This window comes from Schistocerca nitens, chromosome 5 (genome assembly GCF_023898315.1).
Source record: "Schistocerca nitens isolate TAMUIC-IGC-003100 chromosome 5, iqSchNite1.1, whole genome shotgun sequence".
Taxonomy (NCBI): domain Eukaryota; kingdom Metazoa; phylum Arthropoda; class Insecta; order Orthoptera; family Acrididae; genus Schistocerca; species Schistocerca nitens.
In genome coordinates this window covers 706926811-706944080 of record NC_064618.1, presented here as the reverse complement: position 1 = coordinate 706944080, position 17270 = coordinate 706926811, and the positions used below count along the sequence as shown (strand labels likewise).

General features: G+C 40.4%; 1 protein-coding gene across 3 annotated transcripts in view; it reads right to left on the bottom strand.

The window, feature by feature from the left end:
• LOC126260192 (UDP-glycosyltransferase UGT5-like) overlaps window positions 1-17270 on the bottom strand; it is a 369168-nt gene that overhangs the window by 11039 nt on the left and 340859 nt on the right. For all 3 annotated transcript variants that reach the window (XM_049957468.1, XM_049957470.1, XM_049957469.1), the window contains one exon: window positions 13673-13892. In XM_049957468.1, coding sequence (XP_049813425.1) covers window positions 13673-13892 — 220 coding nt within the window. The remainder of the gene's footprint in view (window positions 1-13672; window positions 13893-17270) is intronic.

The following is a 17270-nucleotide window of genomic DNA, read 5'->3' as shown; positions in this document are numbered from 1 at the left end:
TACTAATATGAAAATGATTTATTGGACACGAAACTACGTGACAAACATTTTTTTACTGTGTATAAACTCAAAACATTCAGTAGTTCAATAACATATGTGATATGTTTTTGTCACATTAGTGAAGCAAACTGACACGAATGCCATACAATGGTAGAGCATTTGTCGTGAGTAAGTGTAGAGACAATCCATTACATTACTATCAAACTGTTTAATGATTGACCTTCATTGTGACACAGAACACAAATGTGAAAGAGTGCAGAAGGTACATTTTTAATAGAGACACTAAAACGTTTAACATTTTGACATAAATAATCTTTGTTATCTGTGAACATTGGATAAGGTCCACCCTTGTTTGATGAACAAAACCGTGTGTTAAGACAATCCAGGCGAGATGCCTATGGCTCCGGCGCAGTTTTCCCAGGTTTTCTGATCGCACGTAGCCCAAATGGGGGAGCCAGAAAACTGTAATGACCCTGGGACTAGGTTTACGGTCACCTCGCAAAGGGTGAAAAACTATAAAAAGTGTAATTAAAACTATAATGTAAAAGAGGAAAGAAGTGAACAGTGAATATTCCAAACAAGGTGATAGACAATGACAAAACGGACGTTAGTGGCAGCATATTGCCGAACATTCTTAACGTTAGTCAATTGCTGCCAGGGGCATTGTAACGTCCTTTAGCAAAAGACATATTGTGCAGCAAAGAGAAAATATTATGTATCATGTTTTATTATTGTATGGAATTATGTATTTTTTTAATTATTTATTTCAGATAATATCTGTGTCGACGAGTACTGAAACCGCACAGACGATAAATATCAGCAAAGATAAAAAAATATACCACTAGTATAAATAATACAGAACGAACATTAATTTCTCTGTCTTCTTCTTGGAGTTACGGGAGTAAGATAGCCTGTGTCGCAGTTGTACATGCTAACGTAGTCTTCTTTTGTCATGGTCAATAGATGTACGCCATTACGTACTCATTTTTAAAAAAGGTGTGTATTGTAGCTAAGTTAACATATTTCAATGTTTTGAATAGAGTTATTTAATGAAACCTTGCATTATTATTTGTAGTAGCTTGCTTAGAGTATTATCCCATCCTTTTAAGACATTTTCAGTTATTTAAATACTATCCGTGGTGCAGAGCTGCGCTACGAACGAACGAGCCGCTGCCGCGGCGCATTCAAACTGCATTAAAAGAAATCGATCATACCGCAAAGAAGCGGGAAGGTAATAGTGAAATAAAATCATCTCTTTCAGCTTCCGGACTTGCAGAGCAGAGCAGCAGATTTTATGATGTGTTTTGCAGGTTGACGCGGGCTGCTGATAATATATTGCTAACAGTACAAAAGAGATAATTTACCTTCGTAACATAATAGGAATTTTGCTGTGCTTAGTTCTGGTCTGGCAAACCTTATAGTGAAAACGTATTTTTCTCCGACAATAGTCTCATGTTCTTGTGCTAGTCGTGGTAATTATTGGTGTTTTACTCTTAACAAAAATCCACTGCAAAATTTTGATGTTGAACAATCTTCGTGAACTGTAACATCAGTATTTCATAACAAAGTAATTTTCATTTCCAATAGCTATAAAGTAGGGAAGATACGTTGACTTTTATAGTGAGTTACAGTAACGGAAAATGTTCCTTTAATAGAAAGTCAGATACAGAACAATAAGAATCCAATATATTCTGTTTGTTGAAAATTAATGATTATAAAGAAATTCAAGGCACAGCATTACTGAAAGGTATTTCGCGGCTCTCTTCGTATATGCGTTATTACGCAAATAATAATAGTAATAATCACAATAATAAAACAAAACAAAATAAATAGAAAAGAGTAGTTACGAGGCGCGAAAACCTGATGAAATACCTATCACATTTTATACTGAATATGCAGTAGAGTTAGATCTTCATTTAACTGTACTCTACTATGAATTAAAAAAACTGTGGCCAGAAACTGAATGAAAGCACATGTCACACATGTCTACAAGAATAATAATCAAAATAATCCACAAAACTGTCATCCAGTATCATGAACATCTTGCTGCTATAAAATATTAGTACAAATTTAGAATTCAAATATAATTACGCATCTTTAACACAGTGACATCCTGCATGCCAACCAACATGGATCCTGAAAATGCCACTCATGTGAAACTCAGCTCTCATTTTTCTCAAAGGTCATACTGAAAGCCTTAGATGAAGGAAGTCATGTAGGCGCAGTATTTCTCAATTTCTGAAAAGAATTTGACTCAGAACCTTGTCTATGCTTATTATCAAAAGTATGATCTCATGGGGTGTCAAGCAAAATTTGTGACAGGACTGAAGATGTGATACATCTCCTCCCCGTAGAGACTGAAGATTTTTTTTTTAATACATAGGATGTAGCAGGTTACCTTAGTGGGCAGTCATCAACAGATGTAAAAATGACTTCAGGTGTGCCCCAGGGAAGCATGTTGGTACATCTGTTGTTCACATTATATGTTAATGACCTTGCAGATAACATTAATAAATATTTCAGACTTTTCAAAGATGGTGCAGTTACCTAATATACACTTTCTGCAAGAAGCTGCAGAAATATTCAGTCAGATCTTGATAAGATTTCAAAGTTCACTTTAAAAAAAGTGATCAGTCTTCTGACTGGTTTGATGCAGCCTGCCATGGACTCCTCTCCAGTGCTAATCTTTTTATCTCGTAGCAGCACTTGCAACCTATGTCATCAATTATTTGCTGGATGTATTCCAGTCTCTGTCTTCCTCTACAGTTTTTACCCTGTACAGCTGCCTCCAGTGTCATGCAAGTTAATCCTTGATGTCTTAACAGATGTCCTATCATCCTGTCCCTTCTTCTTGTTAGTGTTTTCCACATATTCCTTCCTTGTTGATTCTACAGAATACCTCCTCATTCCTTACCTTATCAGTCTACCTAATTTTCAACATCTGTCTGTAGCACCACATCTCAAATGCTTTTATTCTCTCCTGTTGCAGTTTCCCCACAGCCCATATCTCACTATCATACAATGTTGTGCTCCAAAAGTATATAATCAGAAATTTCTTCCTCAAATTAAGGTCTATATTTGATCCTAGTAGATTTCTCTTGACCAGAAATGCCCCTTTTGCCATTGCTAGTCTGCATCTTATGTCCTCTTGCTCTGTCTGTCATGGGATATTTTGCTGCCTAGGCAGAAGAATGCCTGAACTTCATCTATTCCATGATCACCAATTACAATGTTAAGTTTCTCACTGTTTTCATTTTTGCTACTTCTCATGACCTTTGTCTTTCTTCAATTTGCTCTCAGTCCTTAATCTGTACTCATAAGACTGTTCTTTCCATTCAATAGTTCCTTAATTCTTCTTCACTTTCTCTGAAAATAGCAGTGTCACCAGTGAATCTTATCATTGATATCCTTTTGATATCCTTTCACCTTGAATTTTAATTTCACTCTTGAACTTTTATTTCTGTCATTGCTCTACAATGTAGAGCTTGAACAGTAGGGGAGAAAAACTACATCCATGCCTTGTATCCTTTTGAATCTGTGCACTTCTTTTCGGTCTTGCACTCTTATTGTTCCTTCTTGGTTCTTGTACATATTGTATATTGGACATCTTTCCCTATAGTTTACCCTATTTTTCTATGGATTTTGAACATCTTGACATGGTTGAATACTTTTTCAAAGATCACAAATCCTATGAATATTTCTTGATTTTTCTTTAGTCCATTACCAACCACAATGTCAGAACTGCCTCTCTGGAGCCTTTACCTTTCCTAAAGTCAAACTGATCATCATTTAACAGATTCTCAATTTTCTTTTCTATTCTTCTCTATACCAATCTTGTCAGCATTTGGATTCATGAGCTGTTAAGCTGATTGTGCAATAATTCTCACACTTATTGGCTCTTGCAATCTTCCGAATCATGTGGATGACTTTTTCCGAAAGTCAGATGGTATATCACCAGCCTCATATACTCTATACACCAACATTCATAGCCATTTTGTTGCCACTTCCCCCAATGATTTTAGAAATTCGGATGTGATGTTATCTATCCTTTCAGCCTTTTTTGATAATTAATCTTCTAAATCTGTTTTAAAGTCTGTTTCTAATACTTGGTCCCCTGTCTCTTCTACATCAATTCCTGTTTCTTCTTCTATCAGGTCATCAGACAAGTCTTCCCTTCATAGAGGCCTTCAATGTATTCTTTCCACCTATTTGCTCTCTCCTCTGCAATTAACAGAGTAATCTGATCACCCTCTTAATGTTATCACTTTCGCTTTTAATTTCACCAAAGATTTGTCTGACTTTCCTACATGCTGAGTCATTAACATGATATGAATGCAAAACTATGCACTCCACAAAATGTAAAAATGTAGTATCCTATTACTGCATTACCATAGGATGAGCAAACTCATACAAATACCAGGATGTAGCAATTTCTAGCAATATAAAATGGAATGATCACATATGCTCCATTGTAGGTAAAGCAGCTGGTAGACTTCAGTTTGTTGGTAGAATACTAAGAAAATGCAATCATTCTAGGAATAGAATTGTTTACATATCACTTGTGCTACTCATGCTAGAACATTGCTCAAGTGTGCAAGTCCTATACTGAATAAAACTAACAGGGTATATTGTACATGTGGCGTAGAGCGCCATAAATATCGATTTTTGTTCTGTGCGTACCACATGAACCATCTTCACGACCGCGTCGATTTAATTTACGATCTGGTCAAAGCACACCCCCTAGCAGGGAAGTATGCTGTGGCGAAACAGACGATACTGGAGCGCGTCTCTAAAACCAGGAGAGAAAATGTGCAACAGCTCATCTAAGAAGAGCGTCTTTGATGACATACATAAATTATCTGTTGCCGTAGATGGCGATACGGTGTGTGTGGTACTCGCGTGTGACAATATTGAGGGAGGAAGTGCAGAATCTCATGTGGTGCGCCTCTTTAAATTGAGCAGAAGTGCTGCGTGTGGCAATTTGCGTGCCTTTCTTAGGCCTTCTGGCAAGGTGATTCTCCGCCTGCCAGCTGACGAAGTGCTACACCTCCACTCCAGGACGGGACGTCATCTTCAGCCGCCAGCGTCGCTTGCTGACTTCACCGTTGATGTACCGGGTTTCACCCTCTGGTCTCCTACCAGTCGACCGCTTCCGCCTGACACAGAAGAACTGTGCGTTACCTTCCTAACTTCTCAGCCCCCCCATTCACATGGACATACTACATACTGTGCGGGAGGGGGGGGGGTGTGGTGGAAGGGAGGGGGGGGGGCTATGTGGCATAGTGCACCATAAATATCGATATTTGTTCTGTGCGTAAGTGTGCTATCTTTGAGGAGAGGGCTTTGGGCAGGATGTTGGACGCTAACGGCAGTTAGCCTCCGGACTTGTATCTGTGTAGAAGCTAAGTGTGAATAAATCTGTATCTGAGAGAATTCTAGTTGTTTACCTACAACTATTCCATATTCCCTCACAGACATTGAATGTTTGCTCAACCAGGTTAAACCAGAACTCCGGGTGAGCGGGTTTGAAGTCTGGTAATTTCGGCAGATTCGGCACTGCAGTCACTGCGGAGGTGCGCCTATTACTTCGGACGGAAGTAGAGCATTCAGAAGATTGCGAGTCCGAATTATTGGCATCCCGTAATGCGGGAATCGTGAAATTAACTTGACGCCGGGGGGGCGGCTGAGAAATGACGGACGCTTGAACGATGTGAGGATCGTAGTCAAAATGTGCATTCTCATTGACGTGGTAGCTCGGAGAGAAGCCACAAATGCTTAAGTACACCAGTGAATGTCCGTTATACACACAGTATTCACTCGACCATGAGTGGTGGGGCTGGTTGTAGATGTCGGAGTAATTACTGTCCAGCACAGAATTGTTGACTTGATTAGAAGCAACACAAGGATCCCACACACGTCCACTAGGATGCACACTCGGTGTGATATTTGCTGTTTGGCGAGAATTGAACACCTGTTGACTAGCTGGCACGGAAGGATACACACGTGGTGGGAAATGATTCCAGTTTGAATTTACTACTGGATTTTCCAAAGTAGCAAAACCTCACTCGACGCCACGAACTGTATTGAATTGTGTGTTCGACATAGGAGTAGGAATGTTCCGACCAACACTCTGTGGAGAACACGTGGGAAGGTCCAGGCTAACAAAGCCAGAGTCTACGACCGTTGGCGGTTGGAAGAAACTGGCGGCACTCAATGAATTCCACTGCATGTTCTGGCTGAAGGATTCCGAAGATTCTTGCGGCATGTCCACTACGACGGCAGGAGTGCTGGAGAGATGTTGCTGGAATAGGCATTTAATGAACTCAAACAGCTGTTCGCCTCCGCTGTCACTATTGCTCACCCACGTGCGGACGCCACAATGTTTATCACTACTGACGCTAGTGACAATGCTATCGGCGCAGTACTGAGTCAGACATACAATGATGTTACTACCCCCCTGCAGTTTTTCTCAAAAACGCTAAACAATGCACAGAAAAAATACTCAGCATTCGACAGAGAATTACTTGCAGTTTACGAGGCCGTAAGACACTTCAGAACTGATGTTGACGGACGAGATTTCTATGTGCTCACTGATCCCAAGCCGTTGGTTCCTGCCATAAAAAATCCTGTGGCTGATCCGCCCCCACGACACTTCCGTCACATCGATTACATCTTGCAATTTACAAATGACATTCGCTACATCCGAGGAGCGGACAATGTGGACGCCGATTTTCTCTTGCATGTTGGTGCTGTCACAACCTTAATTGACTTAACGGACCTACCTCGGTTGCAATTGGCAGACCCCGATACCATGCAGTTAATTTTGGACCACAGCTCCTCTCTCCAACCGGTACGCTCTACTTTCCCAGGCATATCTGACTTAGTGTGGTGTGATGAATCGACTGGTACATTGCGGCCATTCATTCCTAAACCCCTTCAATGCCAGGTCTTTGACAAACTACACACACTAGCACATCCCGGTGTCAAAGCTTCCACCCGTCTGGTAGCTGAACGGTTTGTCTGGAGAGACATGTGCCGTGACTGTCAGTCTTGGGCAAGGGCATGCATGGTGTGTCAACAGAACAAAGTTTTCAGACACACTTCTCCACCCCTTGGCTGTTTTGCCCAACCGCCAGGCCGGTTTCACCATGTTCATGTCGACCTCGTAGGCCCTTTGCCCCCCTCCGAGGGTTTCCATTACTTGTTTACAGCTATTGACAGGATGACTCGGTGGGCTGAGGCTGTGCCTATTCCGAACATTACCTCTGAGGTGGATCTCTAGATTTGGCTCACCTGTTTACCTCACCACTGACTAGGGGCGACAATTCGAGTCTTCAGTTTTCTCTGACTTATGTAAAATGTTTGGTATTGTCAAAATTCATACTTCTGCATACCACCCCCAAAGCAATGGGCTTGTCGAGCGATGGAATCGCACCTTAAAGTCTGCCCTGCGTTGCCATGACTCACTATGGACAGAGGCACTGCCCTTCGTGCTTCTTGGCCTTCGTGCGACTTTCAAGAAAGACCTCAAGGGTTCCGTAGCCGAGTTTGTGTATGGCCAACCTCTGGTTTTGCCTGGAGAATTAGTAACTCCCACCCCACTTCCATGGCCCTCTGAATTCACTTCACCTCACTTCTTGAGCGGGTGCGCTTGCACTGCAGCAAAATTCAGCCGCCACCTCCGGCTGCTCATACACCTCCGCGCGTGTACGTACCGCGCACGCTAGACTCTTGTGAGTACATGTTTCTCAGAGATGACTCAGTCAAAGCCCTGCTTGTCGCCCTACACAGGTCCTTACAAGGTCGTCAAACGCTCTAAGAATAACATGGATCTCCTCATAAAAGACACTGTAATCACGGTCTCACTCAACCGAGTGAAACCGGCTTTCATTGAGCCTCAGGTGAACCTCCCTGATTCTGCCCCTATTTCTCCCACTCCTGCTTCGAGCGGCCATCCATCTTCCCATACCATGCATTCTGGTATTGATTCTCCACAGCGTGCTTCTCTGCCGAGCACTGCTCCTTCTCCACGTTCATCTAATTCGAGTGGCCAATCTTTTCGGGGCTTCACTCCTCACAGCCCTCACAGTCGAACTGCCAACCACTCTGATTCTACCATTGTGTTACCATCTTCGTGTGACAGCTCTTTGTCACGCCGTTCAATCCATGCTGGCTCCTCGTTGCCTTCGGTCACGCTCCCTCGTATGTCAGCTGCTCGCCCGAGGTCGTCTCCTGCGCAGTCCAGTGCACCTGCCACCCCCCCTCTTAGCAGATGCTTCCCCCTGCCATCGCTTTCCCACACGTCCCTGCCTCCCTACCATTGCTCGTACAGGTGCCATCCAAGAATTCACAACACATGTGCACCCTGATGACATACATAAATTATCTGTTGTTGTAGATGGCGATACGGTGTGTGTGGTACTCGCGTGTGACAATGTTGAGGGAGGAAGTGCAGAATCTCGTGTGGTGCGCCACTTTAAATTGAGCAGAAGTGCTGCGTGTGGCAATTTGCGTGCCTTTGTTAGGCCTTCTGGCAAGGTGATTCTCCGCCTGCCAGCTGACGAAGTGCTACACCTCCACTCCAGGACGGGACGTCGTCTTCAGCCGCCGGCATCGCTTGCTGACTTCACTGTCGACGTACCGGGTTTCACCCCCCCCCGGTCTCCTACCAGTTGACCACTTCCGCCTGACGCAGAAGAACTGTACTTTACCTTCCTAACTTCTCACCCCCCCCCCCATTCACAGGGACGTACTCCATACTGTGCAGGGGGGGGGGGGCTATGTGGCGTAGAGCGCCATAAATATCGATATTTGTTCTGTGCGTAAGTGTGCTATCTTTGAGGAGAGGGCTGTGGGCAGGATGTTGGACGCTAACGGCAGTTAGCCTCCGGACTGGTATCTGTGTAGAAGCTAAGTGTGAATAAATCTGTATCTGAGTGAATTCTAGTTGTTTACCTACTACTATTCCATATTCCCTCACACATATACAGAGACAGGCAGCATAAATAGTCACAAGTTTGTATCCAAGGTTCTCGGGTGTCCAGCCGGATCCAATCATCGAAGTTCCAACATATTTCGGCGAATAACCATACCGCCATCGTCAGCACCACCTGATGATGGCAGAATGGTTATTCGCCGAAATATCATGGAACTTCGACGATCGGATCGGGCTGGACACGTGAGAACCTTGGATACAGCACATTCGCTGGGAAAGCCTCATATCACATATCAGTCACAAGTTTGTCTGACCCATGGGAGAGTCACAAAGGTGCTGAAGAAACCAAATTGGCAGACTCTTTGAGACAGGCATCAGCTCTCACTAGAAAGTTTACTTATGAAATTTCAACAACTGGCTTCAAATGATGGCTCTAGACGTATTCTGCTGCTCCCTATGTGTTGCTCCTCATAAGGACCGTGAGGACAAGACTGGATTACTTTACACACACTTGAAGGAAATTAAGCACTCATTTATCCCATGCTCCATATGCAAATGGAATGGCAGAAAAACCCTAAAAACTGGCACAATGGGACATATCCCTCGCCAGGCACTTCACCGTGAGTTGTGGAGTACAGATGTAGATGTAGTAAATATTTCTAGGTTCTTTTATAAATATTTATTTTTGAAACTTTGAAACCAGTCTTTAGACATATAGTTATTGTCTGTCATCAAGTCTCTGTTAATTCAGGTTTTTTAACTTTTCTGTGCTGCTCTTTCATGAGTCAAACAAACCTGTAATCACATGTGTTGCCCTCCCTTGAATACTTTCAATATTCTCTATTTCATATAGATCCCTTACATTTGAGCAATACTATAAGATGTGATGCAAAGACTAGTAGGCTTATGGTCACACAGAATGTATTGGTGGGACAGTTATGACCAGAAAATCTGGTGCTAGGTGTAACAGCTAAATGCCATAGGGTGTCAGAGGCAGTGTTAAAATATAGTGCATTAACTGCATGTTCTGGAAACAAGGATTCCAGTTAGACTTCTCACCTGCTGTTCCTGTTCTTCTTCTCCCTCTCAAATCCCCACGACCGCTTGCCTCTTCCATGTCACTACTATCCCCCCCCAGCGAAAATCACAACTCATCCCAGCTGAGTGCAGCTTCATGATTGTAAAGTTAGCACTTCCCTCATTCTCATCTACTATCTAATGTCATTTTTTTTTACTGTTATTAATGTTACTGGCCACTTAGTATCACTTAAATCTTTCCACGTTTGATTTTTCTTTGATGGTTGTACTGTTTGCTTTTCCCAAACCCCCCAATATTGTATCATTCCATCTGATCATAATTTTTAAATTCAGCTATAATATCTACAGCTCTTCTGTGTGTCATTTACACTAAAATTTGTGGTTTCTAAGAAGAGTATTAATTTTATGTTTGTTGTGTGTGTGTTCCAACTGCTCCAAAATCTTCCTGAATTTTTCAGATCCATTGTCCTCCTGTCTTCTTTCTAAGATTTCTCACCAATGCCTTCTATCTAAGGTTTCTTATAACTGTCTTCTTTCTAAGAGTTCTCATCACAAGTTGTTGTGAAATCCTGTTTCCTTGTATTTGCAAGATGTGTCAGAAATATGGGATTCTCCTCCTCCATTATTCTGACGATGAGGTCAATCTCTTGACAGACATTTTCATTGGAGAGAATTCTCCAGACACATTCGACTTTATTTCTTTTTATTTATGCAAGTTCTGGTGAGTCTTCTTTCAAGTTTTAGGAGCTGATCAGTTCTCCTTTCAAATTTTACCTGGAACAGCATTTCACAAGCACAAGTGGCTTCTGGGAGAGTTATCGTTTTATAGTCTTAGAACTTAGTGTTTATTGATAGGCATTTCTTATTATATGTTGACCAGATTATAAATTAAACTTTGTTTATTTTGTTAGTTCTATTTATTCATGTTCCTTTCTCACTTAAGTGTGTGTGATGTTATCTCCAAGATATCTAAACTACAGAACTACGGTAATTTTTTGACTGATTGTGAAAACTTTTCTTATAAACAGTGGATCCATGGGCAATTTCTTTTTTCTCCAAGACTATTTGTAACCCTATTTTTAAGGCAATTTTTTGGAGACTGGTGACCTGAGCACAAACTTCCTCCACGTCAAGAGCTAAGAGAGGTACATCATCCACAAACTCCAGGCAGTTTATTCTTATTGAGGAATTTGCTAGTTTTGATTTTGGATGGGTTTCCTTTTTGTCAAATCTTGATGATTTAATCAAGGGCTATACTGGAAAGCACTTGGGATAATCCATTACCTTGACATAGTCCGGTTTTTATAGTGAAAGCTTCCAAAAATTTTTTCCTGTGCTTTACCTTAGAGTTTGTTTTCATTTAACTTAGTTTGTTGATTTCTATTAATCTGGGATGAAGATCATATGATCTGAGAATTTTTAAAAGTTTGGATATATGGATAATATCATATACTTTCTGAAATCTATGAACAAAATTAAGAACTGTTTATTCCGGTACTTGTAATTTTCAGTTATTGGTTTCAGACTGAGAATATGGTCTGGGCAGCTTTCATATGGGCAAAATCCTCCTTGTATTCTCCAAGATCTGATTTCAGAGCATTTTTTATTTTCTTGTAAATTATATGGGAAACATTTTGTATGTGCAGTCCAGAAGGGTTACTTCCCTTTAATTATGTGGTTGGGCTTTATCTCCTTTTTTAAAATTATGAGTGAGTTATTTTTGTGATCCAGTGTTCTGGAACTTTTTTTCTGATCCACATTTTGACTAAATGATCCACATTTGGACTAGATGTAGGTGGACGTTTATGACTGCAGATTTTTCTGTGTTTTTCCAGTTTTATGCACCGATTAGTCCTGCATTATAATTTTTTAGTTCTCTGATTGTGAGTTCTGCTCATCAATGGTTGTAGGATCTATTAGATAAGGAGTGGTTAAATTTGTGTGTCCATATTTACTTTAGAAGTTTCCAGTGAAACATCAAAATTTAAAAGTTTGTTGTACATCTCTGTGAGGATCTCTGCATCTTCTTGGTTCTGTGCGCTAACTTTCCTGATTTATTTCTCATCATTAGTGTTGGGGGTTCACATTTTTTTAAGATATTTGCCAAAAGTTTTGTAATAATCTCACAACTGCTTTTTCTTGAAATTTTTGTCCATAATTTGTAGGGTGTTTTTAAGATGTTTACATTTTGTTTGTCTGATGATTTTATGTGTGAATTCCTTTGTTATATTAGATCTAAATCTGATTCTTCTAACTTTTGTGCTCTATGGCCTGTTCAAGCTTGGTGTCATTTTTGTACCACCTGAACACATTCTTCATTCCAACAATCATATTTCTTCCTGGGATTTATTGGAGCTGATTCTTCTACCATCAGTGATTTGGTGTTGGTAGACACTCCCCAGGTTTCCTGTTGTACTCCATAACTTTATTCATTTGGTTTGATCAGATTTCCACATGTTGTTTTGAGCTTTTTCCACTACAGGTGTTAATTTTGTATTGATCTTTATGAGGTAGTGATCAGGTCCTCTGTCTATTGCCCTTAGGGCTTTAATATCGTGAATTTCACAACAGTGAAATTTATCCAGGCAAAACTGGTTGAGCTGTCATTCACCCTTTCTGAATTTAGGATGTTTCCAGGTTTTTAATTTACGAGGTTTCCTTTTAAAGCTTATTGATTTTTAGATAAATTTAGAGGTCCCTGTGGATTTCAATCAATCTTTGACCATTTTTGTCAGTTTGCTTATGAACTAGCCATTTTCCAATGACATCTTGGTCTGTTCTTTCTTGTCCTATTTGCACATTGAAGTCACCAGGGAGAATTTTAATGTTTGATGGAGAAATGTTGATTAAGGTTTGACCCTGTAGATCCCAGAATTTGAGTGTTTCTCCTCTATCCTTTAGAGTGTTATTTTTCTTACTGATGAGAGCTTGTACAGTGATAATTGTGTATGTCTAATTTCCAGATTCCAGAGTTAATGTTGCAAGCCTGGGCAGTTGAGATTTAAATTCTATAATAGAGACAATGATTTTGTGATTTATTAGGAATCAGTTTCCAAATTGTATTGTCTCATTTTCCTGATATTCCCCTGTGTGTGTGGTTGGGGGTTGGGAAGCAGGGGGGGGGGAGGGGGGAGGGTTTCTGCTGGGGCAGGGGGGTTCTGCTGGGGGGGGGGGGGGAGGGGGCACTGCTGGATTTTTAAACACACTGATCAGTCATAATCTTCTAAAAGATTTTCCATGGTCAACTCTCTAAGGGATGTCCTTGAGATGAGGCTGAAACCTTGAATTACAGCTCTGAGTGTTGTGCAAAAAGGTGGGGATGAGAGATGAAAAATGACGCTATGAAACTGTGAATGGGGCTAGAAACAAAGGCACACTTTGGCCTCAAAACTTAATACCACTGGGGTTGAAGAAAATGGGTTTACCAAGGGAGCCACTATGACTGAAGACAGAAGCAGTCTGGCACAACTAAGTGGAAGCAATGCCAGACTCAGCTCTGAGCCCCACAATTGCTGTCCATGTACTCCAAAGACTGGAATCCCCTGGGGGATTTTTTGGTTTACTGTATTTGTTCTCAGTGTTTACCAACTTACTGCACCTTATGCCTTTAGTACCTCTCACTTATTTTTACAGATTGCTTGTACTTTTACTTCAATTCTAAATTCCTAAAAATATAGACTACAATGTATCACATCTTACCTTGAATTATAAATCAGCTCTCTGAGAGAGTGCAGTAAAGACTCTTTTGTGATGTCAGCATAGTCGAGTTTTATGGCCATACCAGCATCAGTCAAACTATGCATGTTAACTTTCTGATCACCATAGATTGGAGTACCTAATATGGGAACACCAAAATAAACTGCCTCTATAGTTCCCAGAAGACCTCCATGGCCAATAAACACTTTCACAGAAGGGTGACCTGCAACATTGATGTGTTTGTTTTAGGCACTTAATAATAATATTAACTGCACATCATTACAGGAAGAATAATGGCAAGACAGTTAGGAAATATCTGTTGACAACTTCCTTTATTGACATACTCAATGAGATATTTTCAGAATTTTCTTAGCGAATATGTCAGTAAATGCATATCATTTATGTGATTGATTTGTGTCAATATTTATATGATTTTTGATCTCTGTTTAAATTTGTAATGCATTCTACATATTCTATGGAAAAAATTAAGACATACATTAACAACATAATGCAAGTATTATAAATGCAGTTAAAAAATATCACAGAACTGTTACAAAGGCGGATAGTCTTCTTCGGTTCATTGGTAGAATTTTGGGAAGATGTGGTTCATCTGTAAAGGAGACTGCTTACAAAACACTAAAACGACCTATTCTTGAGTACTGCTTGAGCATTTGGGATCCCTATCAGGTCAGATTGAGGGAGGACATAGAGGCAATTCAGAGGCGGGCTGCTAGATTTGTTACTGGTAGGTTTGATCATCACGTGAGTGTTACAGAAATGCTTCAGGAACTTGGGTGGGAGTCTCTGGAGGAAAGGAGGCGTTCTTTTCGTGAATCGCTACTGAGGAAATGTAAAGAACCTGCATTTGAGGCTGAATGCAGTAAAATTTTACTACCGCCAACTTATATTTCACAGAAAGACCACAAATATAAGATAAGAGAGATTAGGGCTCATACAGAGGCATATAGGCAGTCATTTTTCCCTCGTTCTGTTTGGGAGTGGAATAGGGAGAGAAGATTCTAGTTGTGGTACGAGATACCCTCCGCCACGCACTATATGGTGGATTGCGGAGTACGTATGTAGATGTAGATGTAGAAACCATTTGTGGTTACACAGGCTTAATTCTGCATAATGCAATTAACAGGAAAACATTAATTTGAAGGGAAAGAAAAAAATGTAACATCCTTTACTTCCTTAGCTTCCTAAAATGGATACTATTTATCTCCAACTGCTAGCTTAATACATACATCTGAAAAGAATTTTCAGCCCTTAAATTTAAATACTCATGAGCAAACATGAAAAAGTTTTCATTTTTCTTTTGTATCTCCAGGTCTTCATAATTTTCTCAACAGATTATTGTGGATGACTTTTGCTCCAGAATATAGAACCCCACTCTGGATCTTAGACAAGGAGGAATAGCCTCCACAAAAACTATATTTGTCTAGCATTTTGGTGGTAGAATCATATTTACATTAAAACTGATTTTTACTATGACAGACTATACCTGAGGAGTAACAGTACTGATAACTTAGTGTAAGAATTTCAAAATATTAGAAGAGGTCTCTAAGATGTAAGATTATCTACTGTGTGATTCATGAAGAAAGAACATATTTCAGTTGTTTATTGCAGACAAACTATAAAAGGTAGAAACACATTGCACATGTCACTGGATGGAGGAACGTTCAAAGTTTTGACACAACTGCACTGCACTGTTTCTTTTTAGCAACATGGCAACTATACCATAAGAAAAATCATTCTGTGTGATGGAATTTATATGAAGTTACTCAGTTGTTGAAGTACAATGTGCATTCTGTCGATCATTCAGCAAGAAGGTGCTTCTGCACAAGCAAATTTACGACTAGTGTACAAAATTCTAAGAAGTTGGTTGGATACACAAAAGGATGGAGGCTTTTTAGCAACATGGCAACTATACCATAAGAAAAATCATTCTGTGTGATGGAATTTATATGAAGTTACTCAGTTGTTGAAGTACAATGTGCATTCTGTCGATCATTCAGCAAGAAGGTGCTTCTGCACAAGCAAATCAGTTGTTGAAGTACAATGTGCATTCTGTCGATCATTCAGCAAGAAGGTGCTTCTGCACAAGCAAATTTACGACTAGTGTACAAAATTCTAAGAAGTTGGTTGGATACACAAAAGGATGGAGGCTTTTTAGCAACATGGCAACTATACCATAAGAAAAATCATTCTGTGTGATGGAATTTATATGAAGTTACTCAGTTGTTGAAGTACAATGTGCATTCTGTCGATCATTCAGCAAGAAGGTGCTTCTGCACAAGCAAATTTACGACTAGTGTACAAAATTCTAAGAAGTTGGTTGGATACACAAAAGGATGCACATCTGATGAAAATGTATGAAAGTGTATCTGAGATGTGTTCAGATGGAGCCCTCATAAGTCTACAAGATTGACAAACCAGGAGCTTCAATTTCCTCAAACAATGGTGTGGCGTGTTCTGGAACAATGCCTGCATGTGAAGCATTGCAAGAGACCACAAGAGCAGAATTTTTCATTTCAGTTCACCAGGATATGGCGGTGGACACTTTTTCCGATAAACTAATCTTTTTGGACAAATTGACATTTCATCTATCAGGTAATGTAAACTTCCATAACACAAGAATTTGGAGATCACAAAATCCTGGCATCATTGTCGTACATGAAAGAGACTCACCAAAACTGAATGACTTTTGTGCTGTTTCTGTTGACAATGTTTATGGACCTTCCTTTTTTTTTTTTTTTTTTTTTTTGAGGAAACTGTGGACCTTCTGACAACTGGCTGTTTCCTCAGTTTCATGAAGATTCAAATGATTTCATTTTTATGCATGAAGGTGCCCCACCTAACTTTCACCCTGAGGTGTAGTGTTATGTTAACAATACCACCCCACAATGTTTGATTGGAAGAGGTGACAATGAGATCTTGTTCATTGCTTTTGGCCTCCCAGGCCACCAGAGCTCACACCTTGTGATTTTTTTTTCTGTTGGGGTACATCAAAGACAGAGTCTTTGTCTCATCTATGGCAGTTACCCTTGAAGAGCTAAGAAATCGGACTGAAGCTATCAATTCAATAAACAGGGATCTGTTGATTTGTGTGTGGAATGAAATGGATTGCCATTTAGCTGCTCATGTGATCCATAGCACATGAAACTAACTAACTAACTAACTAACTAACTAACTAACTATGCAAAGTGGACAGATGAGAGCCCTGGCACAATGCTTGGGGTATTATTCAGTTATCAAAATTTTTGTTAGGTCATTGTGTAAGGTCTTGACTGTGTTACTTGAATATTTCCACATTTCAATAAAAGCTGACCATTGACCATGCTTTATAATTATGGTCTGAGATGCTGGACCTGGCAGCCATGAGTGTGTGAGGTGTGCTTGCCTGTGTGTGTGTGTGTGTGTGTGTGTGTGTGTGTGTGTGTGTGTGTGTGTGTGTGTGTGTGTGTGAGTGAGTGTGTGTGCGCGCGCGCGCTTGCATGTTTTCTGTGTTCTAATCGCTGCAACTTCACATGTCTTCTTCATTGTAATTAGCAATCTGTCTTTTCCTACATTGTTGACATCACTACCTGTAGTTTCCATT